This window comes from Ciconia boyciana, chromosome 4 (genome assembly GCF_034638445.1).
Source record: "Ciconia boyciana chromosome 4, ASM3463844v1, whole genome shotgun sequence".
NCBI lineage: Eukaryota > Metazoa > Chordata > Aves > Ciconiiformes > Ciconiidae > Ciconia > Ciconia boyciana.
Genome location: NC_132937.1, coordinates 71833654 through 71859713, shown reverse-complemented (window position 1 = coordinate 71859713; position 26060 = coordinate 71833654). Strand labels below are relative to the sequence as shown.

General features: G+C 38.6%; 2 protein-coding genes across 21 annotated transcripts in view; one reads left to right on the top strand and one right to left on the bottom strand.

Moving 5' to 3' along the window:
- Nucleotides 1-4570: 4570 nt before the first annotated feature.
- On the bottom strand, nucleotides 4571-25831 carry RNF170 (ring finger protein 170). 18 transcript variants are annotated; one of them, XM_072859961.1, is made up of 11 exons: nucleotides 25720-25760; nucleotides 23565-23622; nucleotides 19606-19704; nucleotides 18973-19046; nucleotides 18029-18101; nucleotides 16430-16573; nucleotides 11571-11646; nucleotides 10008-10119; nucleotides 8891-8964; nucleotides 6826-6930; nucleotides 4571-5088 (listed from the first exon to the last, which is right to left on the bottom strand). In XM_072859961.1, exons 6-11 carry the CDS (start codon nucleotides 16564-16566, stop codon nucleotides 4819-4821), a joined length of 774 nt encoding a protein of 257 aa, XP_072716062.1. In that variant the 5' UTR covers nucleotides 16567-16573; nucleotides 18029-18101; nucleotides 18973-19046; nucleotides 19606-19704; nucleotides 23565-23622; nucleotides 25720-25760; the 3' UTR covers nucleotides 4571-4818. The 18 variants fall into 18 exon arrangements, with proteins under 18 accessions (XP_072716062.1, XP_072716065.1, XP_072716064.1 ...); XM_072859964.1 differs by lacking the exon at nucleotides 18029-18101; XM_072859963.1 differs by lacking the exon at nucleotides 19606-19704 and having other exon boundaries at nucleotides 25720-25754.
- Nucleotides 25812-26060, top strand: part of HOOK3 (hook microtubule tethering protein 3) — a 98184-nt gene continuing 97935 nt past the window's right edge. The window contains exon 1 of one of the 3 annotated variants that reach the window (XM_072859955.1): nucleotides 25812-26036. In XM_072859955.1, the coding sequence (XP_072716056.1) occupies nucleotides 25980-26036 (57 nt within the window). In that variant the 5' untranslated portion in view covers nucleotides 25812-25979. The remainder of the gene's footprint in view (nucleotides 26037-26060) is intronic. The other 2 variants (XM_072859953.1, XM_072859954.1) reach the window with 2 other exon arrangements.

Genomic DNA, 26060 nt, shown 5'->3' with positions numbered 1-26060 from the left:
ACGAAATGCATTGATGATAGACTTTTACGTGGGTGCTGAAGTGACAAACATCTTACATAAGGCAATGTGATACAGAGCAGGGGCATACAAAGAGACTGAATCCAAGTCGTAGTAAAGGAAACTCAACTCTAACCTCCTGCTTGCCTCGTTTTGCAGTATTATTTCTTTTATTACTTGGATTGACTTCTCACTCCCTGAATGACCAAAATCCCTGGTTTACAGAAAGCACCTCTACTTAGCACAGTGTCTAATGTGCTGCCCACATGTGAACAGCTCCTGCAGCCCTATCTCTGCCCTAAACATCTGCAGGTTCCTGAGCTGAGGGAATCATAGATGGAATGAAATTTAGCAGCTTCTTTCCCAGGTCAAAACCCCAGTGCCCGCAACAGGGAAGAGGCAACCCAATAGGACACTACATCTCAAAGAAACAGGGATAATGAGACTTACTGCTATGTCTCCTTGGAACAAATGCCTGTGTGGCTTCCTGTATTGGTGACTAACGGGCAGTTGCCTGTTTGGTTGGCAGCTGGAAGCAGAAAACCTACCTGTAACTGCAACTGTAAAACAGACCTTCTAAAACAGCCTAAAATTCTAGCAGCCTTGGCTGAGGCACTCCCGAGTGTTCAGCTGAACTTCCCACAACAAGCACAGAGGCACCAGATAGAAGGACAAGTGTGTACCCATCACACTTTCAACCTGATTTAATAGCTTCTTACCAAATACGCCATTACATGTTTTTCCATAAACACTGCACCCATGTACCAAAGCAGGCTACAAAGTTCACCTCCGAGTCCAGAAGACTTGGCCCAACTTGGCGCTGGACTTCCCAGCTAAGACTTGTTGGACATTTCTTAGCAGAATGGATCGTGTCTTCCTGATGCCCAGGGGCTTTTCATGGCACCAGACAGGAAAAGCACAGGACTGCAGCACAGGCCAGTCACATCCAGTTCTTCCCTGCCCCACCCCAACCTTCATCTTTCCTGTAAACCTACTGAGACTATTTGCTGTTTCCTTCAATTTACTTCACTAACTGCATTTTCATCCACCTGCTTTATGCTTTTGTTTGCTCGGAGGATTGATATATGAAGGTGCTAATTAATCACCTGTACTGTTTTATCATCCTGAAAGCTTAGTGCCCATGGATCTGAAGGTACTGGTTGGACTGCTCAGGGAAAAGACATCTGATGTACAGTATATTTTTGGGACTAAGATCTTAGAAACTTTGTAATCCTTATAATGGCAATAATAAAGATGAAAACCACTGAGTTATCTCTGAACATCCTGTCCGCAGGCACCAAGATAAGAATCGATCAAGACTGCAGAAGAGCTACCGCCAACTTTAGCCCAAGGAAGGAGGAAAAGGGAGAATAAAACAATTTCCCACCCAGAAAGTCATTAAAATAAATCAAGAACATTTTTTACTTTAATAGCAATTTATTATCATTAAAAGTAACAAGTAGGTGTAAATCCTTTTTTCTTAAAAATCTAGTGTAACACACAGGTCATTGCTACAGTTCTATGAAACCTATGACAAAACTGTATCCCCAAATCACACCATTCTGCCTCATCCTCATAGACATCAATGGTGTGGGACACAAACAACACAGAAACAGATTGCTCTATACAGCACTTGTCATAAGGATGATCATTAGGCCTCAAGATGCTACAAGTTATTCTGTCAGAGCTATTAAGTATAACTTTAGTTTTCCCCTTTGTTAATATTGCTGGAACAATCAAATATTTCACACAGTTTTTGGTGAAGCCATAAAAATCTTTTAAGAACTTTTTTCCCTGTATCTCTTCTTTGCTGCTAAAGTTTTCGTCCCCCCCCACCCCCCGCTTAGTGACATTGCCACCTCATTCCAGGAGACAAAACTGCAGCAACGTGCGCAGTCACTCTCAGCATCCTGTATTTCCTTCTGAAGCCAGTGCTCAGCTCTAGCACTTACCTTTCACATTGCTGCCAGAACCACTTGGCAGCACACAGTTCAGGAATACTACCTGCTCATCTATTAATCTCCAGCTTCTTGGGAGCTCTAGAGCTTAAGTTAAGCTCAAGCTAAGTACCCAAGATAGCTAACTTACAGCTACTTCAGATTTGTGTAAAGGAGCAGCAGCCAGACGCTGCAGGATAGATGCATCTTCACATTACAGCTGTTCACAAAAAGGCCTGAGCAAGTCATAATACTGTCCATCAGTGGCTTGCAGGCCAAAAAAAAGTCTCCACAAGCAAGCACGCATATTGGTGAAAAGGAAGGATGGTCCTAATTCTGTCAAGCATTTAATGTGTTGAATTTAAGCCTACTATGTTACTCAATATTCAAAAGTAAGCAGAAGCCTCTGAGTGAAACCCTTCTGGCTAGCAGAAACGTAGTGAAGGAAGAAACAGAACACAGGTAAACTTTATACAGCTACTCAGATGTGGCTTGTACATGATTTCAGGTACACAAGAAGGTCTGTTCTTTAGGAGCACACCCCTTAGGTGGATACTTCTGCATGAACTTCAGAGTAGCATTGTGGAATTGGGGAGCTCAATGAAAACAAATCAGTAAGCAGCTTCATGTACATCTATAACCACTGTAGATTTAGAGAGTCATGGGAAAAAGTATAAACACAATCAGAGGATAAACATATGGAGGAAGTACTAGATCAACAGATTATATGAACAGACTCCAGTTGTTCTACAACAGCAGTTCACACTCTTCTCTAAGCAGACCCATGAGTCTCCACGAGAAAAGGGAGCATTAAATTTACTCAGTTAAAAATACTTTTTTGGAGTTTGCACTCAGCTGGATCTCTTGGGAAAAAAAACAAAACCAAAACAATGCTTACAGCAAAACTGCAAAATCCTGTCTTACCTAACATCCTAAACTACTATCTTGCTTCGTAAAGGTACCTAACAGTTTATGAATATCCCACGCTTACTCAGTAATACCTTAATGACTTTTAACTGAGGTAGCCACTAAACCATCACCATACATTAGCGATGCTAACACAAAGGGAAAAGCTGAACTAAGATGCTCAAGAACAGTTAGTTTCCCAAAACCAATAGCATTTGCTTCCAAAAATGTCATTTTCTGTCTTGCTCTCCTCCTCCTGCCCTTGCTTCACTTCCTGTTTCTTCTCTTGCCCATCTCTAGCAAACAGCAACAAGGAAAAATTTAGCTTTCCAGTTCACTTGTAAAATGTCTTTGGATTTTCAAAAGCAAGTTTTCAAATGAAGAATCAGTGAATTTACTTTTAAATGAATGTCATTTAAAATGCTGACACTGAAGGACAATCTCCAAGCCCAACCACTGACACGTCAGGTGCCAGCTCTATCATCTTCCTGCACATGCCTAGGTGCTAGAAGCTGTGGAAAGACATCTGCACGGGCAAAACACAGAAGCTGTGAAAAGGTCCCTTTCTTTGTAAGTCTCATCCCATATATGTAAACATGCAAAGAATCACCTGACTAATCACTGTCTTTCAAGTACTCAGGAAGTTCAAATAAAATGGCAATTACCATTCCTCTAGCTAAACAGTTAGATCATATCTAGATCATATCAAACAGATCTAGAAGATCCTTGACCTTTCTAGTGGCATTCATTTCTTAAAATGAAAATATTTTCAAATTACTTCTGTAGCTATGATAGCCTATATTCAAATTCAACATGAAAAAAAAAATCAACTTTAAGGATAATTAATACCCTGTATTTTTTAAAACATTTCCAGGATTTTTTTGTGGTCCCTTATCACAGATCTTTTTCAAGGTAATTCAGAACCCCCTCTACCCACATCCAAATCAACCAACCAACCAACCCACCCAGAAAACCCCAACTGAAAATCAAACGCCCCAATATCTAAGTTGTTTAATACTTGTATTGCAGAATGTACATTCAGGTTAAGTTCTGTAGTGTAAACATCCAGTTCTGACTTCTTTTCTTCAACCACTATCTAAAATTTGAGGGTTCTCTCCATTGGCTAAATGCTTTAATGCAACTAAAGGAATGCAAACTCTCACTTCAGATACATTGCATTGACCCAAAGCAGCATAAAACCCCCACTTCCAAGATACATACCTACCAAATAAACAAGCCTGAAATGAAAAGCCATGCTCCCATTTAAAAATAGAGCACTAACCAGTCTGGCGTGCATAATATTGGTTTCTCTATCTAGATCAGATTCTGGGTGTCTATTCCCAAATATAAAAATAAAATTTTACGAATTGCATGCAACCGTACATGGTGCAGTTCAAGCAATACTGAGGTGTTCTCCTTGTTTTTGTGAAGCATGTGGACAACAGCAAACTGCAGGGTGATAATTGTAATGCGGTCATTGGCTTTCTTCTTCCACAGAGACACACAAAGCTACTTTTGTTTTAAAAAACTCTAGCCCACAACAGGGAGACATTAAACGATTTAGCCGTGATAACTGTACTGTGAAGAATTTCTGAATTTCCTTATACATGTCTAGATTACCCAAATGGATTTTTTGTTAGAAGCCCTTTACTAGAACTCCTTTTTCACAAACCACACACCAAAAAAGGTGTTTTCTGCTTTGATTACATACAGTTGTTCATCAGGTGGAAGTAGATTAAGGTAGTTTATTACATTATAAAACTAAACTCATCCTTATGAAGTGTATGTAATACACAAATTAAAGATTCCAGTTAAGCATCACCACATACTAACCCTTCATATTTGTATAAGATGACCAGCTATGAAATTGTAACTACTGAAACTGTACACAGGTGCCTTGCTATATCATACTTATGTTACAGTTCTCTTTTTAAAACATTCCACAACCACCTCTGCATTTGGGTCATTTTCATCTGTTTCATCTATTCAGCCGCTGTGTTACCACTTCTCGGTACATGATAGAGATATATATCAGCAGAAGAAAAATGACAAAGAAATCATCCAAGAACCCCAGAATTCCAAAGAGGGCTTCAGGAAGAAAATCCAGAGGTGAAGCCAGGTAGAGCAAGGCTCCAAGCAAGCAGAGGAATATTCTGATGCGAAACATCCAGAAGAGGCCCCCAACAGAAAACATCTCCCTGAAAGCATGCCGCAGTAAAGTGGGCAGATCCATAATTCTTTCCATAATCTATGAAGAAAGAAACCAAAAGTTAGTATTTTGCTTTAGCAACAGGCCCATGCTAAATGGATCTTTTTTTAATCTGAAGTTTCTATTACTACATTACAGCTTTAGAAGCTGTTAGTTTATAAGAATTAAAACAAATAACAGTAAGACAAGACTTCCTGGATTTAGTTTTGCTGAGTAAAAAGTTAGATTTAGAATATATATGTTTTCAAGAAACAGTCGAACTGTGTTATTCTATACTGTAAAACATACATTTAACTCACTACAAAATACACTGGCATCTATTAAGAAGGAAAAGTAGTGACTACTAGAGTAAAACAAATGACTGAGAAAGTGAGAAATAGCAAACACATTAACTGGAGTGAAATATTGATCAGAATGGCAGACAACTGGGGATTGCGAGAAAAAAAAACAATAGGTGAAGTAGAATAGATTGAGGTTCTTCAGGAACACACCACCTCCTCCCGTGGCATATAACCAGTGATTCATATAACTTTCCAAAGGATGGATCAAGCTTCAAAGTAAACTAAAGAACGTTTAACTGAATCCATCTCTGGCTCCTTTCCATTTTTCTACTATGATTCTGTCATCTTACTGAGGGACTGCTCAGTAGAAAATATTCAGCTTTTTGTTGTGAGACGTAGGGAGGGGGGAACTTTGGAATTTTTTTGATACTGGTTCCTTTTCTACTGTACACAGTTTCTACACAGAGCCATGACATTAAAATGAGTTATTACCAAAGCTGAAAAAGTTCTCTAGAAAGGAATTTTGCATGTGGTTAAGACCATACACCATGTATAAATCAAAGACAATTTATCTAGTCTGATTATGGCTTTAATGCAGACTTCTGGCATGACGTCAGACAGGTTATTGGGGACTAGACACAGAGCCTACAAAGAGGTGCAATGGAGCCTGAAAGGTAGTTCCAATCTATTCTGGATCAAAAGCATAACTGTTTTGTGGTTTAGAACATGAAAAAAAAAAATTCCCATCTCACACCTCTTTTGTCTCTTTGAACTGTACATTTTTCTTGCTAATGTTTTGTTACTATATCCAAATCCATGAACAGATGAAGACAAGCAGGGAAGGTGAATTTCACCTTGTGAATCAGAGCATGCACATAGAAGACAGGATCACAAGGCTGACTTTCTAAAGTTCATAGAACTTCAACCCTCTCTTTTAGCTATTTATCAAAAAAATCCTGTTTTCTTCACTCAGAGAGCAGAATAAAGACTGTAATACAATCTAGGAGGAAAACAAAAAATCAAGACAGCATATAGCTTGAAATCTGAGGAAGAAAGGCACAGAGTAGAACTTCAGATTCTTATAATCAATGTAAAGAGATCAATCAAGTGAACATTCTTCCTTGTATGTCATGTATTTCATTAAGTATTTTTACTGACTAATTATTAATCCTTTCAAATTAATGAGTCATAATTTAAAAAGAGCTTAACACATTAATAAGGAACTGAAGCCATATTAGCAGTTCTTACTCACAACAAAAATGCGTTTCCATACATTTCCACAAATTGCACATAAATATTTTCAAGGTCGTGGGTTTGCCCTAACTACATAAACATGAATTTCCTAAGGAAAACTTGCATAGTCCCTAAACATCATGAAAAGAAAATTCATATCCTGGGGGGCGGGGGGGGAAGGAAAAAAACCAAAAACCCACAAAAAATGCCGTTAATCTGCCCTAAAATCACTGACTTCCACCCAAATTTACCCAAAACTTACAGATCTGGGCTGTCCTGAGAATCTCCGATTGTAATCATTAACATCTTGAAGTACTTGGGTTGCATCCTGCTGATCTTCACCAAAGAGTGGTAAAAACAAAGTTACCTAGACACAGCAGGGAGATTTTGTTACATGTGCAACTGTCTTAAACACAGGCATTGTGAACCACAAATGAAAACAGTAATCTTCAGTTAACTACATAGAACAAACTTTTAGTTGAATATTTAGTAGCAAAATAAAAGGAAAACTACTAACATGGATACTGCTGCTAAGTTTTAACAAATTCATTGCTTATCACTCTTTACAGAATATTAATTTTTTAAAAGACTGTTAAAAACAAGCATAAGAACCCTCTTTCTAAGAGAGGCTTCCAGGAAACTTTTCTAAACACCTAAATGGTTTATGTTTCAGAAGTGGGACAGATGATTTGGAGAAGAAAGTTAATTTACCAAATTAATCCAGTTTTGTTTCTTAAACTGAAAATCAAATAAAGCAACCAATAGGGCCATTCTCCTTCCATCTTTAGAATGGCCTTGCATTTCAGCAGGCAAGCAGCAAAACTCATACTTTTCCATATGGTCATTCATACCAAGACCAAGGAGAATAATACAGAATAATAAATTAACAGAAAAAGACATTAACCTTCAGCTTTTTTGTAAGCACAGAGAATTCTGCTATGTTCTTGGGTTAACTTTCATGCAAACATAGAAAAATAGGGAAGGTCATATTAATGTGTATCTTATGTTATCTTTCTGTATAGGAGCTTCTGAAAACTGAAGACTTGTATTTGGAAGGTATAAAATGGTTCAGGTATAAAATGCAGATTATCATAGGAAACAGAAAATACATAGCACTTTAAATTATTACAGTCTTGAAAAGCTCCCTCTGTACCTGGCCACTAAATATATATCTTATATCTGTGCAGCAGTCACGTTTAGCAAATGACAGCACTAGCAGATCTACATTCAACTCAGCCCTGCCACAAACCTTTTGTATGACTCATGTTGTTCATGTGTACATACTTCCATTCCTCATGTATAACTCACTTTTCTTACATCACAGGGTGAGAATGAATGCATAACCATGTAAGCAGTACCACCCAATTTACCTGTTACTCAGAGGAAGGTAGAAGAATATCTATGTAAGGAGAGACACTAAAAAAGTCACTTATTTTCCCCTTTTTAATCTTCCTCACCTTTATTTTTTGTCTCTCTCTCCTCACTGGCTACACTCTAAACCTATTCATTCTTCCTCTAGTCATACATATTTTTCTTTCCTTCCTCTGTCTTCCTACAGTCATCTGTCCTGCTGATACACACAATCAAAGCAGGATATAATGTATGGCAAGGGTGTGAAGCATGTTATATAATTCATCAGAAGTTACTAGCTCTGTAGTTTGTGCACTGTTAAAATAAAGATGTACTTTTGTTAAAACATACATTATAAGACTCAGAGATCCTAAGTGTTAATGAGTTGCAGGCACATATTTCAAACTGACAATGTAAGTAAGTTGCGTAGGAAGTAAGTTAATGCTTGCTCTACAAAGCGCAAATTAATAATACATACAAACTAAAAATAGGTACAAAATAAGAAATTGACATGGATAGGTTTTTTTGGCAGGGAGAGAAGGAAGGGAGAGGGTACTTCTCAGAAATCAGTAGTATACTGCCTACTGGCAGTCTTCCACAACAGCCAGGTCTTTCAGATGCAAGTTCTGGTAAAGAAGTTATATAACATCCCAAACAGAAAGCACGGAAGAATCATAGTTAAGATCTTACAATTTTCTCTTTTCATATACTCCTTTACAGAAAAATGGCTGAGTTCTCAGTGCTGTTCACTTAAATTTGAGTTGCAGGAACAATTTGTATTTTTTGAGCCATTTGGCAAAACAAAAAGTTCAAAAAAACTTAATGTCCACCATCTATGTGTGACATATCCATGTTCTTTTTGCTTTTCAGACTCCTTCTTCTGTCAGTCTCACTATTGCAGTTCACATGTAAGTGCTTTTTTGGTAAGCTATACTAGATAGCCAAACTATCAGGTCTGTGATTACTTAAAATATTACCGTTTGTCTGCAGATTGGACAACGAATGGCACCAAGCCATGAGCCATACCTCCAGTAGGCAATAATGCAGGAACCTGATGAAGGTAAATTACAGATAGTTAAACTCGGAAGCTGGAACACCCATTGCATGAAATAGTGTTACACACCAAGGAAAACAACAGAAGTGTACAAGCAGTTAGGTTAAATCTATCTTTTCAGGTGTAATTTTGTATACAGCATTCACTGAAGATACCAAGACCCAATGCGTTCAAATTCAATGCTATTAATGAGAAAAATCCTGAATAGGTTCAACTGCATCATTAATTTTAAGGTATTATTTCCTGAAAAGACAAAAAAACCTTCTTAATCATTAGCTGAAGAAGCAAATAATTACAAATTTTACCAGTTTAAAATTTAGAAGTCACAAAAGTATCAAGAGATGTAAAATTTATCCCCAAACCCCGGCTTTATTATCAGAGTTTCAACAGATGAAGGAATATATAAAAATCTGAGTACTTAACTGTTTTCCAAATTTGTAATTTTTTTCTTTTAAACGACTAGACATGGTATGTACTATATACGCCATAAAACTAGATGAATGCAGTGAAAGAATCTTACTGGCAACCTGAAGGAGAGGAAGCAAAATGCTACACATCGCATTTATATGTAAATTTGAATAGCTGAGCCTCAAAAGAAAAAAAAAAGGCAAACACTTTAAGCATTGTGAACTTAGCCTTAATTCTTCAGCACTTCCAAGAAAAAAAACCTCACTCTGAGATAAAGATAATACCAAGCAGAATTTTTTACTCTTTCTAAACCAGTTTTTTTAAATGGTTCATTTCCGAGTGTTTTTCAGCCTCTTCAGTTTTTTACTAACTGGAAATAAATTATACTCTGTCCTTGACATTTTTAAATTAACCGCAGTTTCAATCCTGATAGAAAAAAATGCAGCACACTTTCAAAGTGACATTCACAAACGTATTTTCTCAACAATTTATATAAAAATTATTTCTAATGCAACTAGAAGATAAGCAGTTAAAATCAAACAAAGCTTTGCATTAGAGTGGCTGTACTAGTGCCAAATGTTTGTATTTCTGTTCTGGTTTTATCTTTGGGGCTTGAGATTTTTCTTGCTTACCACAGAAGAGATGTCCACAGTTTGTTTCTATAGGAAATGTAGCCTGTTGCAAACAGACTGGACAGGACATATCTGTATAGAAGCGATGTCTATCACCAGCAGAAGCATCCTGCTGGAACAGAAGAGAAATGCAAAGTGTTAGAGATACTATTTATATATAAGTCTACTGAGTTTAAAAAAATAATAATAAATTCAGTGTTCATTTACTAGAAGTCAGACAGTCAAATGCAAAACTATGTGAAATGAAAGAGACATATATTTAAATTCAAAAATCAAGCATACTTAAATGCAAAAACTTATTCACTAAGCAAGTTCTTCTTGTGACAAGCCCATTATTTTCCCTTCATCTGTTATATACGTATGTGCTTCAATCCAGTTAAAAACCGCAAAGAAAGAACCTCCTTGGGCCTTCACACTAAGTTAGGTTAGACATGCTGAAGCACGAATAACAACTCAGATCTAGACTGTTACTTCATTATCCTAAGTAGCTCTGTCTAGAGCCAGGTAACTGAACTGCATTGCTTACCAGTTGCAGTATTAAGTGTTCCCAAGCCCAAGCATAGACATCAGCTTGTGTATGTCACTGCCATTAAATGGTTCTTCTCCCCATTTTGCCATATTTGTCTTCCACATAAATATGCACTTTAGTTAAAAATCTGTCATTATTTCAAGAAGTATTATGATGAAAGACTTTTGTTAATACTCTCCAAAAGTATGGCTTTTCACTCTAGGGCTGGGCCTCAGCAATTTCCAGTTCCTGGCCTAGACTCGCCCATCCTCACCTCTACATGTTAAAACTGGATGCAATCATACAACCATAGAATGGTTTGGGTTGGAAGGACCCTTAAAGATCATGTAGTCCAACTCTGCTGCCATAGACAGGGACATCTGTCACTAGATCAGGTTGTTCGAAGCCCTACCCAACCTGATCTTGAACACTTCCAGGGATGGGGCATCCAAAACTTCTCTGGGCAACCTGTCCCAGTGTCTCACCACCCTCATTGTAAAAAATTTCTTCCTTATGTCCCACCTAAACCTAACCTCTTTCAGTTTAAAACCATTGCCCCTTGTCCTGTCACTAAACGCTTCGGTAAAAAGTTTCTCTCTGTCAATTTTTGTTGCCTGGCTCTTGTTGCTGTGCCATTGTTCTGCTACACACAGTTTATCAGTCTAAACATCTAACCCGTATCCTGTGGCAGCAAGCGGTACTCCAGATTTCCTTTCCTTTACCACTAAGTTCCCAGGAACATTGCAGGAAGCACGCAACATAATCTAACATACTCCACCTTGTGGCAAAAACTTGTTTGAAAGAACCAGCCAAGTATTTAATCTTAATTATTTAATTTATCCATTAAAAAAGCCTCAGTTATCTCATTACTTGATAAATTTCAAGGATGCCTCTGTACAGTAAGTGAGCTTTCGTAACTTTAAAGACCAGCTTCTTCCAGAACCTCAGAAAAGTCTACACTACCAACTTTCAAGACCAGCTTCTTCCAGAACTTCAGAGAAGTCTACACTACCCCAAACCACATAGTCGAATGATGCCAACACTTAGCGCAGCACCTGCTCAGTTTGAAGCTGCTGACGAAGAGCTCGCACTAGCTCTTGATTTTCTGGGTGTATGTTCTGATGTTCATTTCTGTGAAAGGAAATATAAGCAATAAGAAAAACGGAACACTGTGACCCAACACTGAAAAATAACCGATTGAAAAAAAAGAAACTTGAACAAAGGGCAAAAAATAATTCTTTCCTGCTATAAAGGATTTTAAAGGAAGTACACAAATAATTAAGGAAACAGGACATTTATTCTAGATCCTAAAGTTACTCTGCACATTTAAAGCTGTACAGCAGCAAGATTTTTCAGAGAGACTCCATAATCAACCATTAAATCATGTTAAAACTAGATTTTCATCTGAAACAAAATTAAGCTATTAACCTGCAAAAAAATCAAGTTGCTTGAAAGCTCTTATATTCATCATGCAGAAATATTTTTAATTTTTATCTCCACTGCTAGTTTTTGTATTGTTGACCTACTTGTAAATTTCTTATTTTTTTCACTCACTGCCTAAGTTATAGAGTTGAAATATCCTAATTATTTCAATTTTATCTGCTACATGAAAGATTAAGACATAACATTTACGTAAGAAGGGGCAGGCAAACTCTTAGATTTAGAATGTTGAATTTATGTAACTATCAGCAGACTAGATATAAAAAGAAATCACTCTTTTTAGATCACTCTTTAAAAAGAAAGACTCTACGGGCAACAAAACTACAGGTTAGAGATGCCAAGGGGAATCATAGGGAAGGGACTCACTAAAGAAGGGAGGCTGTATATATTACAAGTTTGAAATTCAAAAGCACAATGGGAACAGAATTGGAATTAAGAATGATGCTGACAACATTAAGAGGTGTTGAGTTACAATAAATATAAGGCAACAGCATCATATTCAAAACTGAATTTTCATGCTTTATTTATTCACATGGATTTCACTGGTGATACATTCTGCTCAGCACTGTTGGGGTCTCAGCTGGATTCTGTTTTCCATTTTGGGCTAAATGCATAAAAACACGTAGAGAAGTTGGAGGAAGTGCAGAAGAGAATAAGAACTACTGCCCACATTTTTTAAACATTAGAGAAAGAGTGAAGAAATGTCAGTTCATATAGAAGACTGCTCATGGAGACAAAAGGGGACAGGATAAGGCTTTCATTCTATAAATATGAGCAATTAATTCCCACAGTTATCTAAGGTTGATGGAAAAACATTTCCAACCATTAAGTGTACAAAATCAGAAAAGGTTACCTCAGGGTATTGTGATCTATCTTTCACTAAAATTTAAATCAAAATACAGGTTGCACTGCTCCAGGGATGATCTAGGCAAGCTGATCCTCTGTCAGAGCTGAGGGCTGGACTGGCTGAATTTTTAGGACATTTTCTGGTTGCAGTTCTATTTACATGATTTCCTCAATGGCTCTAAGAGCTTCTGCAATATTGTCCTTCATTTGATGTAAGCAATCATAATACTGCATTACTGCTATCTTTAACATTTTGTCTCCTTCATTCCTTCTTCAAAGAGGAACAGACAAACCCCATATTTTTCATACTAATAATTACATGGTTATCTGTAAAAAGTAAATTTATTTAACACTAATGTGGGTGACATATGTGAAAGTTATATGATGGGAAGCTTATGTTAAAACCTTTCGTGCCCACCCTGGGTCTCCATGAGTCAGATTTTGTGGATGTTGTCTGTCATTCATGTTGTATGTGTAGAAGTATTTTCCTGTTTACATGCTACAAATGAGCATATTTTGCACCTTCAGTTTGCCAGAACATTGATATATATTGAAATTCAATTCAAATCACACACAAGTGGAAGGTGTTAATTATAAGCCAGTTTATTCTGATTCCTTCATGAACAACTAATTGCAAATTTGCTGCTAAAGAGTTATGCAGTGAAAAGTTATACTAAGCAAAGAAGAATCTTAAGAGCTCAGATTTAAAAAGTGGACATGGTAAAGTTACCTGGGCAATATTTGCATATCATCCTTGTACAAATACTTCATTTATATGACTTTACTCTGGTATCACATACTATGCTGAATACATTAGAGTATTTGTAGAGCTGTAGAGGTACAGTATGTACAACACCTGTCACTTATGCATAAGATGCTGAGGTAGGAGAACACTGCACAATGTCCAGGAGGGGACAGGCAGAGCTCAAGACGTATCCAATTCATAACTTCTGTCATGCGATTAGTGTGAGAAAATAAATGAAATAAATTAAAACCAGTATGGTGCTACGTAATTAAAAGCATTATCAAAGACAAGTCAGAAAGAAAGAAAGTTAGATGCAGAGTCTTTTAATTTCCCTATTTCTGAGTGTTAGCACTCCATAACTTGAGGAAAAAAGTCCCATGACATGGAAAGATTGTACTATGTATCACAAAGGGCCCCACCAAATTATTATTACCAGAAGGGGGAAGGCTGCCTACTCATTCAGCGTGCAGTCTCACACAGTGAGAGTGATGGACAGTTTATATGGGGACTGGGCAATGATGTTCAAGGATTAAGATCTCACTTCTGAAAATACTGACTCGATCTTATAACCAAACTATATGATGGGATACAAAAATGAGAGAAAAGATCTAAACCTGCAGGTTCATAAACAAGGGTTAGGTAAGTCATGTGGGACAAGTAGGGAACCTGATACAAAACACTGGAGGATCAGGCTCCCTTTAATTTGTCCGATAAACTAAATTTTCACAGTCTCATTTGTAATGTGACAACCTACTCACAAGTTTAAAAGATGATGGAAAAAATCTGGCTGCATTTTATCAAAATTTATAACTCAAAGACGTACAGGCTTTGCAAAAGTATCTTATAGTGACTGAACTAAACATCTGCAACTTGGTATATATGTTAATTACTGCTAATAAGTTTCTCCACCAAAAGCACAGAGACCTTCAGCTCATGCCCTGATGCGATGCTTCATTGAGTTCTCCCTGCTGGAAAGAAGTACAGCAACCATATCCCTTAACATTTCTTTCCATATTCCATGTCTGCCCCCTAAAATCTTCTGCAACGTACACTCCTTGCTGCCTACTTTCCCTTTTTATTCAGTTCCTGCAACCTTATTCATTACCCTAAGCTTTCTTTCATGTACTCTCACCCAGGACCTGTTCCTGCCCAACTTAAGTATTTCAGGTGTTGCATACAGAAGTACGGGTGGCAAAGAGACTGGGGTAAAATGGACACAGTATAAGGAACACATAGACCACTGTATTGTCTAAGATAACTACAGAAGAAAACGAAAATACTCCTTTTCTCCCCCACTCCCCCTTCAGTGCTAAATAAATAAGAATTACTATACTTGTTGTACTGTACAGATTTTCTACCATACTATGCAGATTTTGATGGAGACAATACAAAGGAGGTAGAGGAAAAATGCTGCTGAATACAGACAATTTCAGAAGGTACCAGAAGGCACTGTGGAGAGCTAAGAGGATGCTGCTAGGACTTCCAGTAGCCAGTCATACAATGCAGAAGTAAACAAGCTTCAAGACTTCCAAAGTATGGAAGCTTTGTGTCTGAGTTTGTTTGCCCCTCCAGAAGATAAACCATCAGGGCATGTAACAGGATCAACAGACAAACTTTTTACTTAGCTAATTACACTACAGAGGTAGCTAGTAACTAGCCCTTTTCTCCTTCCCCAAGTAACCCTTCATCATTAATGTCTCATGTCCCTGAAAGCCAATGCTGAGTGAACTCCCACTACTCTTGCCCACTGCTAACCCTTGTTCCACTCACTTTTTTATGTTTCTAACTTACTTTCCTTTATGAAGTTCAAAAATAAAATATTTACTTTTAAACTAAACACTTAAAATTCAAGTCACAAATGCTAAAAGTGTCAATATAAGGGCTAGAGAAAGCGTAAGAGAGCAGAGGGAAAAGAGGCACTCTTGAAGCTATCTGAGTAACTGAAACAGCCTTGGAAAGAAAAGCAAGGTGAAGCGCATACGTTTCTCTTAGATTCCTTTGCTATCTCCTGGTCCTGAACAGCAGCACTGCCTTGCCATCCAACCAAGCCTTCCCACTTCTGGTTTCTTTTGTACCTTGCTCTCACATACCTCCTACCCCGCTAATACTTCTCATATGAACAGATCCTCCTCAGTAAATTCCACAATGCCAATGTGTCACTAAAATTGAGTTCTCTTAGTTGTTAAAACGCTTCTGTGTTCAGAAGTCTACAGACATCCATAAAAAAAAGTGCCAATCTGAAGCTTCTGTTACCTAAACACATAGGCTAAGATATTTGTTAGGTTGCAAGGAAAAACTCTGAAATGAAAAATAAGCTTTGATTACTTGACCATTAAAGTTACTGAATTATGAACGTAACATTTTGCTTTATAGAAAGCATATTAAAGTCCATTGTTTTCCAGCATATTCATTTATAAACAAATCAGTCAATTTATTCAGGTTTGAAGTTTTTTGTTTGTTTTTTCTTTTTTTTTTGAAGGAGACTGCAACTAGAACATACATTGGAGGATTATTTCCAATCTTAATTATGGAGTCATTATTGACAAATCTGTATGTTGTAACCAAATATGACACACCAGCCATATAGACTGTGAATTCAGCCATTTTCAGTCTTAAGGAATGATGAACATTATCCAGCTTGACCATGTGAAGATAAAGAATAGTTAAACTTCACTTTTGAGAAATGCATAATTTCATTCTAACTGTGAATTTAACTATGAAACTCTGCCAAGCAATTAGTTAAACAGAGTAAGTGATCAAACAATCATTTCCTTAATGTCACAAAATCACAGCTGTTTTGTATACCAATGCAAAAATTTGTTGACAAAGTTAGAACTTTACAAATGCAGGTATGTAGATTAAGTCCTGTCAACATATTCTCACCTTAAAAGCGTATATACCAGAGCAGCAATGAAAGTGAAACTGAGCACAACTGCCACCAGTACCTGGTCACTTATTCCTTCTATAACTGAATCATTATCTAGCTTCAAACTCTGAACTTCTGCTTGGTGACTGGCCATCACAGCTCTAAAATGTAAAAAGAAATATATACATACACATACATGTATATATTAAAACACACACGCTCACACATACATTTTAAACACAGATACAAATAATATGTATATGCATCTATTCATACACATAACACAATAAATTCCTGAAGCAAGAGATTAGTCATTGCTGGGGAAAAAAATGGTAAAGAAGAGGGATCAGATGCATTTTTACCAAACACTGAGCTTGCTGCAGAGGTCTGCAAAACATTTGTCTTGCATGGTAGCAAACAAGTCTTAAATGACTGTGTTGTGATCTAAAGATTTTTTAAAAAAAAACATCAGTCAGATACTTTACCTGGGCATCTTTACCAGATAACTTGCCTAGGAATAGGGCATTGCTGAATCAGACATATTCTAAGGGCAGTTCATTTATAAAAAGTATAATGACTCTGCATTATCAAGAATTTTAGCTATTACACAACACATCATTGCTGCTAGGCTGAGACAATGCAACTTTTTAGAAACCTAATTTTCACCACTTATGTGAAGAAAGAAACAAGGACATTTGGGGTTTAGCCGTTTTTAGAGTGTTAAATGCCCATTCAGATACACAGGAATCACCTGATGCACTTTGTGTTTTATTTGTCTTTTCTATGCATTACCATCTTTCAGCTGGAAACATGGGAAAAACTTGAAAGTAAAAGAGTATTATCAGGCTTCCGTAGTTAGAGTCATTTGTTTTATATTGATTTAACATACACAACAATCAGAATGACTTGCCAACACTAACATTTATTACCCTACAGTGTTAACCTACAGCTGGAGACAAGCAAAATAAAATAGTTTCCAACACACTGATAAATCACTCCTGTTGCAATCAGGAAGTGAAATGAACTACAGCTGTGAATGTTATGAAACCAGGAGAGCAAAGCTAACTCTGGCAAATTACAAAAAAAGTCATATTGAAGCTGTGTCCATACACAATTAAAGTATTTTTCCTACACAGCTGACAGAAAATCTCAGCACCAGTTTATGAGATCAGGTAAGACTGGTATCATTTACTTTACTTCCTAGTCCAGTGCGTGTGCCTTAAGCTTGCCAGCTTTCATCAGTGTTTCTCTCCACTTCATAGCTCATGTGTCATGTTTTAATTTGAACCTTGCTGTCTAGCAAACATCACCAGACACTGCCTGGCCCTGAATTAACTGCAAAACTGAAATGGAATACAAGTCATCAGGATTTTAGTGCATACCTGTGATGACTACCCTGGCAGGATTTCAATATTCCGGTCTACTGCTAATACAAAAGTGTCATCTTTTGCATAAGGTAGCTACTCTCACCCTCCAGATCTTTTCTTGTTCGAGTTCTGGAGCTTTTTCCAAGCTTCCTTACATTTGCAGGAGCTGCCCTCTGTAGCAGCAATGCAAGAGAAGCTGGTATATTCTAGCATTATTGTAAAAAAAGGGTAGGTGGTATAATTAAGTACCATAAGAGCAGAGAAAACTCATGGAGAACGAAGCATAGATTCCTTTAACTGTTGTTGTATTTTTGAGCTTCCACTGTGAAAAACAAAATGAAATAATGAAGCATAATGAAGTGAAACAATAAACTAAGTTATCCTAAGTGTGCCAAACTGAACTATTATTTCTGTAACCATAGTCATAATTTTTGCCAATTACAGCTTTCCACAAGTACCTGTGTGATAGTCTAGTGAAATGTCAATTAATATTTGGAAAGAGTAACTTTTCCCAAAGGTGGAACATCAGTGACTCATCAAGAGTCATGTTTAAAGTAGGCCAATATTGACACAGGTTTCATATATACTAATGAATGAAAGACCAGCTCTTTGTGGAAAGGTCCTACATAGGAACAAGAGCCTACACAAGGAGTTATAGCATTTGTCTGTGTAGCTTGTTACACAATTATATTGGTATAGTAAAAGCCATGACACTAAGGTGTTGTGGAAGTTTTCTGAGCAGCAGTTCCTTGGTGCTGAGGATCTGGACTGGTAGGTGTGCTGTGATTCCTCCCCAGCTCAACACTCCCAACCTGTACACTTTATTTCTTTGCATATTCAATCCTGAAGAAGCTTCTCTCTCTTACAATGTATCATTCTGGGATGCTCATTTTCCACAACTGTGTCTCAGGCAGTGTGCTTGTACCTTCAACTCCTATGTTTTCTCTCCTTAAGTACCATCATCAGTCCACTAATTTCTACTGTGTCACACTGTCATTTCTGGGTTGACCACTCAGTACAAAACGAGAAGTAAATAAATGGCAAGGAACTGGTATGTGATGATTCCTCCATTATCCTGCATCAGCTCTGTTAGATTAGACCAACATGCTAATAACCACTACATCCCATTAAATGTTACGCACTTTTTTTCAGAAATAGACACTGTGGCAGACATACAGATGGTTTAACTGCACCTTTATGATGAAGGCAAGTGTTTCTCACACTGACACCTGAAAGGCTTCCTGTGTCACTGCTTGCTTGGTGCACTCTGAAACCAACACATGAATTGTCAGTATCACACAAAGTTAACTCAGTTTCCCTGAAGAACCTTCAAGACATCCACTCTAGAGCTCTCTCTCCTTCTCTGCAAGTTCCTTGCAACAACACTCTTAATCCTTACCTGCCTACCATTAATAGCACTCATTACATCTGCTTGCCTTCATTTCTGCTCATGCATTCTTCTTGAAATACCAAACTGTGGTGCCAAGGTTAGCAGGAGAATATAAGACACACAGATCCTCACCTTCTCTTCCTACCTGCACATAATTCCAGTTACTTGCATCTACTTCACCCCTTCACTTACAACATATGACTTTCCAAATAACCATTTTCACACAAACTTAGTGTCCAAAAGAAATTCCTGCACAGTGTTTCTGGCTACATAAAATGCTACTCCCTCAAACACTTTGTCTTCACTTACATGTCACTACTGCCAAGATATATAGAGGAGGGGAGTGGAACCTCTGCCTCAGTCTCTCTCCCAGCTGTTTCTATTACTAAATTCTAGAGAAGACAGGCTACCGGATGTTGTTCATGTTTTAACTTACTTGCTGCTTCTGGACAGTCAACAAGTGCAGAGCATATTCCCCTCATTGCCTCTAGCACTTTTTCTGAATGAGACCATTGCACAGGAAGGCTGACATGAACTGTGTAGACGAGGAAGTACAAACAGAAGGGTTTCACTTCAAAAGATCAATACATACTTTCTCAGAATAGTCATTCAAGCCTCGCCTCAAGCCTCAATCTCCTCCTTATCTCTGGTTAGCATGCAAAAAAAGCAATGGCTACAAGGAGAACACTGCTAAAATACACTATTTGAAAAATGTCTGACTGAAGGAGGAAGGAATTTTCTGATCTCAAGTCTGTTTTGAACATTTTCAAACAAAATATCTAGAACTGTAAGCTTGCAGTTCATGTTTCTTCAGGTGCAACCACAACACATCTGCAGTGGTTTGAATGTGTAGTAGACCAGCTAACAGTCCTAAAATAGCTGCTAAGGGATCTTGCCTCCGAGTGCATGTGTTTAGCAGTGGTGCTCTTTCAGTTGTACAACTAATAAGCAGGCTACAGGAGACAATTCTTAAATGATGTAATGAAGACCCTTCAGTTTTCAGAGACAACCAGTATTGGCAAGGACTAAGTAAGTGTATGTCAGAGAAGACTTCTAGAACCAGACTTTACCACAGACATCTAATCTCTCCTAAAATAATAACCGGTAATAATTTGATGTCGTTTAACAGCAGCTTGATGTGGTTTGTATTAAATTCAACCTTTTTTATGTTGATCCATTACATTTGTCTTTTTATGCAAAAATAACAGTATTTCATCAACCTTTTCATCATATAATCCTTTTCAGATCAGCATTCTACACCACAGGCTTTTCAAACATTAATTTTAAAGTTGTTCTTTCTCCTCTGTAGATTTATGCTACTTCTTGTTTCTTTTTGTAATTACAAGGAAGGTTTGAATGTTTTTAATGCTGTGCCTCTATTCTTTTATACAACAGATTAATTCCTGTCTACACTAGCTTGCTGAGAAAAGTACCAAACTAATAGAATGACTTCAGGAAAAAAAAGGCAGTAATTGAAAATAGATTAAATTTTGAGGACTGGCTTTTGGTTATACTTAAGATTTTTTTATCTCTTTAGCCATTTAACAAGGATAGCTTTATTAAATGAAAGCATAACTGCACCCTGTGTTCCAATTAGGGGATGAAAACCAAACCACATCTAACAATACTCACACCAAAATTGGAATATATACAATCAACGTCAGAATGTTAAAAGTGTCAGTTGCAAAGTTTAAAAACCCGACAAAAATGTTGGGCCTTTTTCCTACATTAAAAGTAACAACAGAAGAGCCCAAAACTTAATTTCTAGTTTCGTTTCATCTCACCTTCAAACTATTGGCACTTGCTTGAAGTAAAATAATACAACTGCCCAGTGAGGGGAAAAGAGACAAGGAGTTACTCCTCCATTCCACTTGGGCTAGCTAAGTTACAGCTGGACTTTGCAGCACAGTACTTAGACTGGCATCAGGTTTATCTGCATTAGGATTCTTGATGGCCACAGAAGGTAAACAACCTCAAACTGAATTGTCCACAAAATGCTTGGAAATAGAAAGGAATGGAATTTACTATTTGTAAAATCACAGTTTTGTTTGTAAAAATGATCACAGACTAACCATCTGAACACAAAATCACCTTGTTTATTCTCAGTTTTTCTGAGAGTGGTCACTGACAGAAAGCAATGCTAATTTACTTACATTTCAAATAAGAATCTGCAGGCCTTAGAAGTTACATTTCTCCCTCTATGGTGAAGTATGAACAAGGTATGCAGGTTTATGCAAAAGAAGGAGAACCATAACAAGCAATACTGCAACTACAATGTCTTTTATTCTTGGAAACTCATATAGATCACATTGAAACGTGAGGGCATGAGGACATACACTAGTGCGGCTGTATTATTTCTTCATTTTTCAGATTTGAAAAGTATTGTGAAGACTTTCAATGTGCAACATACAGCACGGCCAGAACAATGCCCCATGCCATGATCCATAAAGAAATGAAAAACAATCCAGTGTTTGCCATGATATATTAAACACTTGTTGTTAGCTATCCAAAGTCAGAATATCCCCATAGTTTTCTGAAGGATCTGAGCTTTCCCAAGTTTATCAGGGAAGTACCATATGCTAATATACTCTCACAGACATTTTTAGGACCTGCTACCAAAGGTATATACAATCATAGTGAAAAAGAAGTAAGAGGCTCTCTTCACATCTGAGAAGTAAACCATGAGATAACACACAAGCAATACTGCTGTGAGATACAAATTAGTAACAAGAGCAACATTTTATTGTCTTTGAGAGCATGGTACAATTTGCTCAACATCTGAAAGATACGTTGGATAACAATGTGTCCTTTCGGGGACGGGCTGGGAGTGAACTGGATGAGAAGGATGGGGTTGGGTGTTGGGTTTTTTTTTTTACTTCATTTTTATTTTGGTATTTTCTTTGTGATGCAGTACTGGCAACCACCCTCAGTGCTTGAAAAAAATTATAAAATGAACACAATAGTGGTGGGCCAGGGTGCAAGTCAGAACCTGTAATACCTTTTGCCTGTTGTCTTTTATTAGCAGAAGCACTACCCTCCTCCTTAAAAATGCTGCTTCCTTTGTAGAGATTGTGTGTTTTCTGGGATAAGATAATTCCTCTCCAACTAGTAAAATACTATGAGTCACATTTTTTTTAAGACCAAAAAGGCTTTAACTCCTCAAAATTTTCTTCCATGGTAAAAGGAACAACAAAAAAAATTGGTTTCATTTGTATCAACAGGTTTCTAGTAAGATTGACCTGTTTTAGATAACAGAAATCAACTTTCATGAATTTAAGCACACTAAAATGGAGCATATTTATTCTGTAACCCACCTCCTACATGCATATTAGCTTCTATTGAAATATCTAAAGCATAAATTCAGTGGTTTTCTTTCATTTAGGAGAAAGAGGAATAAATTCCCAAAATAAAGACAAGTTCTTAAATGTGGGGCAATAATTGAGACCTCTCTCATCAGAAGTTATCCAATTACTTCCTACTTCAGGGTAGCAGCAGGTTGTGGCTACTGTCTGTGGTCAAGAATGGGACTTCGTGAATGGATTTGACCCAGCAAACTGGATCCTACAGTTATTTTTACTGTCCTTCATGAAGAGCTCAAAAGTATGCCTAGACTGCATTCAGAAAGCATCAGCAACAGCAGGCATTAAGCATGCATGACGAACAGTAAATGTATAAACAGCATTGAAGACTCTAGCATGAGTTTACTAGCCTAAATCAGCTAAATCCTGAGCTGATACATTTTACTTAGATACTTTAGTGTACTCAAGTTGGACTTTGAAATAGTGGTGTAGATGTATATAACATTATAAAACAGAAATAAGGGAAATGATGGTGTACTCAGAAAAAGTGGTTTTGAGGAAACAGGATTAAATTAGCTTTTCATTTTCATGAGCATAGTCTTATTTGAATAAAGCATACACAACAATCTCTAGTATTCAGTATCGCCATACATTTCACAAATCAGGAGGAGACCACCCAAAGGGCACATTTGCTAGGAGAAATAAAAAAAGTCAAGTATAGCCACATACAAATTGAGAAGATACATTCTGTGAGAAGGTTATTAAAACTGACTTGGAATATCTTACTAGGATTTCATGCAGTCTGTTAATACAGCATTATTATGAGTTAGCAGCAACTTTGGAGTCACAAATCAGCTTAGCTGGTACAGCAAAATTATAGCCAAACTCAGCTGTATCATATTCAGTTACCTCTTCATCATAAACCACCTTTGCTTTCAGGACTATGCTGACTACATTTATGTGCATGCATGCTCTTTGCTAGAGAGAAAGCAAAAAGCCCGAAGAGCCTTGCCAAAATAGAGGAGAGGGCAATTTCAGTAGGCAAACAATAATTTTGTTCAATATACCTTAAGAACTGACCAACTGAGGCACTTGCCTGGTAAAGCAGTTCTCTGCAAGGTCTGAGGTCAGTAGTCTCTGAGGCACATTTTTTCCTAAAGAGAAAAAAGAAAAAAGAAAGTATGTATTTTACTTTTGCTGGTGGAATCATGCTTTGCAAGTTAAAAATACTACAGATGCAAACTCCAGATGCAATTCTGTAAGGGAAAATAATCCCAAGCTAATACACTATTCTACTGGGAAAACAAAAAGTCTACAACCATTTTTCTCATGAGCCTGAAACTATGTTGATGGTTTGAAGCAAAAAGACAAAATCAATGGTCTGTACAGCATTACTATTTGGAATATGTCTGGATGATGCATGACCTGTGTAAAACAATCCCCAACAAAGTCTTCCACTGCTTTACAAGACTAAAACATACTGAAAGGTAGACAGTTCTAAAAAAAAGATGGTGGAACTGAGTTCATATGCAGATAGGAACGTGAGAAAAAGCCTGCCAATGCCTTCAGTTTGGATATCTGACTTTTCTGATCAGACAGGAAGGAAATAATATCAATTAATTATAATAACGTTTACTGAACTAAAGACTTTAAATCTCTTAAGAAAAGTGCCCCAAAATTCTTTATCATAGAAAGCAATGCTTGCGTACACAACCTCACATCTAAAATAGACAGCAAGACAAAAAGCATTTCTGTATTTGTTTGCATCAACAAAATACAAAACATAAGCTACATGTCATGACAATAGGCAAAGCAGAGTGGGAAATGGGTACATAAAGAAAGATGTGGCAGAAAACCTTAAACGCTGAAATATACCTGTGAAAGCATTGTTTGTCAAAAGTACCAAGCATATAGCTTGAAGTACACATTAAAACCTGGAATGGAAAGTTATAGTTGTGCAGAGTACACTGCTTTCTAAGACTTTTTAACTCATTACCAGATGTTAAAGCTACCTTTAAATGAAGAGAGATCAGATTCATAACTTAAAAATGAGAACAGCAGGTTATACAATGAGATCAGTGAAAAGGTACTTTACTGGGAAAACATGAGAATTTTCATAGCTTTTACAATACACTTTAATTCAAAACAGGTTGACATAAAGGAACACTCAAGATTTTGTCCATGCTACCAACTTATTTAATTGAAGACCTGTGAGAAAACTTGAACAAAGTGATAGCTACTAGATCTGCAACTCTTCCTTCCTTGGTTGTTTATCCAGCTCTCAGCTGTTATCAGTGCACTGTGCTTGCTACTCCATGTTGTCACACATGTTAGCCAGCTGCTAACTGATAGGGAACTGTACAGCTTATCATGACGCCCAACATTCTCATTGCAAACTTTGGATGGGCCAAAATTCAGCTGCCTACTGAGAAGGAGTTTCTTGAACTCTTCAGGCAGTTCCTTTGCAGCATGATGGAAAGCTAGTCTCGCTGGGGCAGTAAGGACACAGAGCTACTCTGACCATGAAACACACTCCTTGTCTTCGAGATTAAAAATTAACTGAATTACCTACAGCTAATGCAAAGTAAGTAACTTTTACTTTTTGTTAATTAATTTTTACTACAGTAGAATTTCGCTCAGAGGAAGTTAATGTCATTTCCCACTCCAAGAAGAGAGGAAAACCTTGTAGAGGCTGCTCCCTCCAAAAGCCAAGCCATATTCCTTACTGGCAAGAGAATGCCTGTGTGTGCAGCGTCCTCACAAGCCCACGCTCCTGAAACCAGGCACAGCCGGGGAGCTGCTGCAGGTCCCTTCCCGTCCCTCCCGCCCTGCCAGACACTCCCCCCCCCCGCACCCAGCTCCGACCCGCCACCAGCCTGCGCGGCGACAGCCGAGGGCACGCACAGCCGGGGGAAGGGGGCAGACCCCGCGGAGGCCTGTGGCCCCCCGCGGAGGCCTGTGCCCCCCCCCCCGGCAGGCCTTGGGGGTCCGGCGGCGTACAAGGGCCTCCGCGGCCTGCAGCGTCCGCGCCTCGCCACTGCCGCGCCGCGCCGGGCCGGGCCGGGCCCCACTCGCTGCCACCCCCAGCAGCGGGGTTAAGCACCGCCGGGCCGGGCCAGACGCGAGCGACGTGGCGGACGCCCACAGCCCCGCTCACGCCCCCACAGGCCAGCCCCGCGCCCCCCGCCCCCCGCCGGTTATAACACCTCCTCAGCGGCGTGGGGGAGGGGCGCGGCCCCGCGCAGCGATACCTCAGCTCCCGGCGCGCGCCACGCTCTCCACCGGCCGCGGCTCCGCCCCCCGCCAGCGTCGCGTCGCGTCGCGTCGCGTCGCGTCTCCTCCACCCCCGCGCAGCGGCTGCACGGCGCAGGCGCGCGCGGGCGGTTCCTGTCAGGTCGCTCTGACGTGTCGACGCCGCAGCCCGGCCCGGCCCGGAACGGGACGGGGCGGGAGGGGGCGCCGACGGTACCGACCCGGCCGCGGCCGTTAGCCCATTCGGCGGCGCCCCACCATGTTCAACGTGGAGAGCCTGGAGCGGGCCGAGCTCGGAGAAAGCCTCCTCACCTGGGTGAGTGCCGCGGCCGCCAGGCCC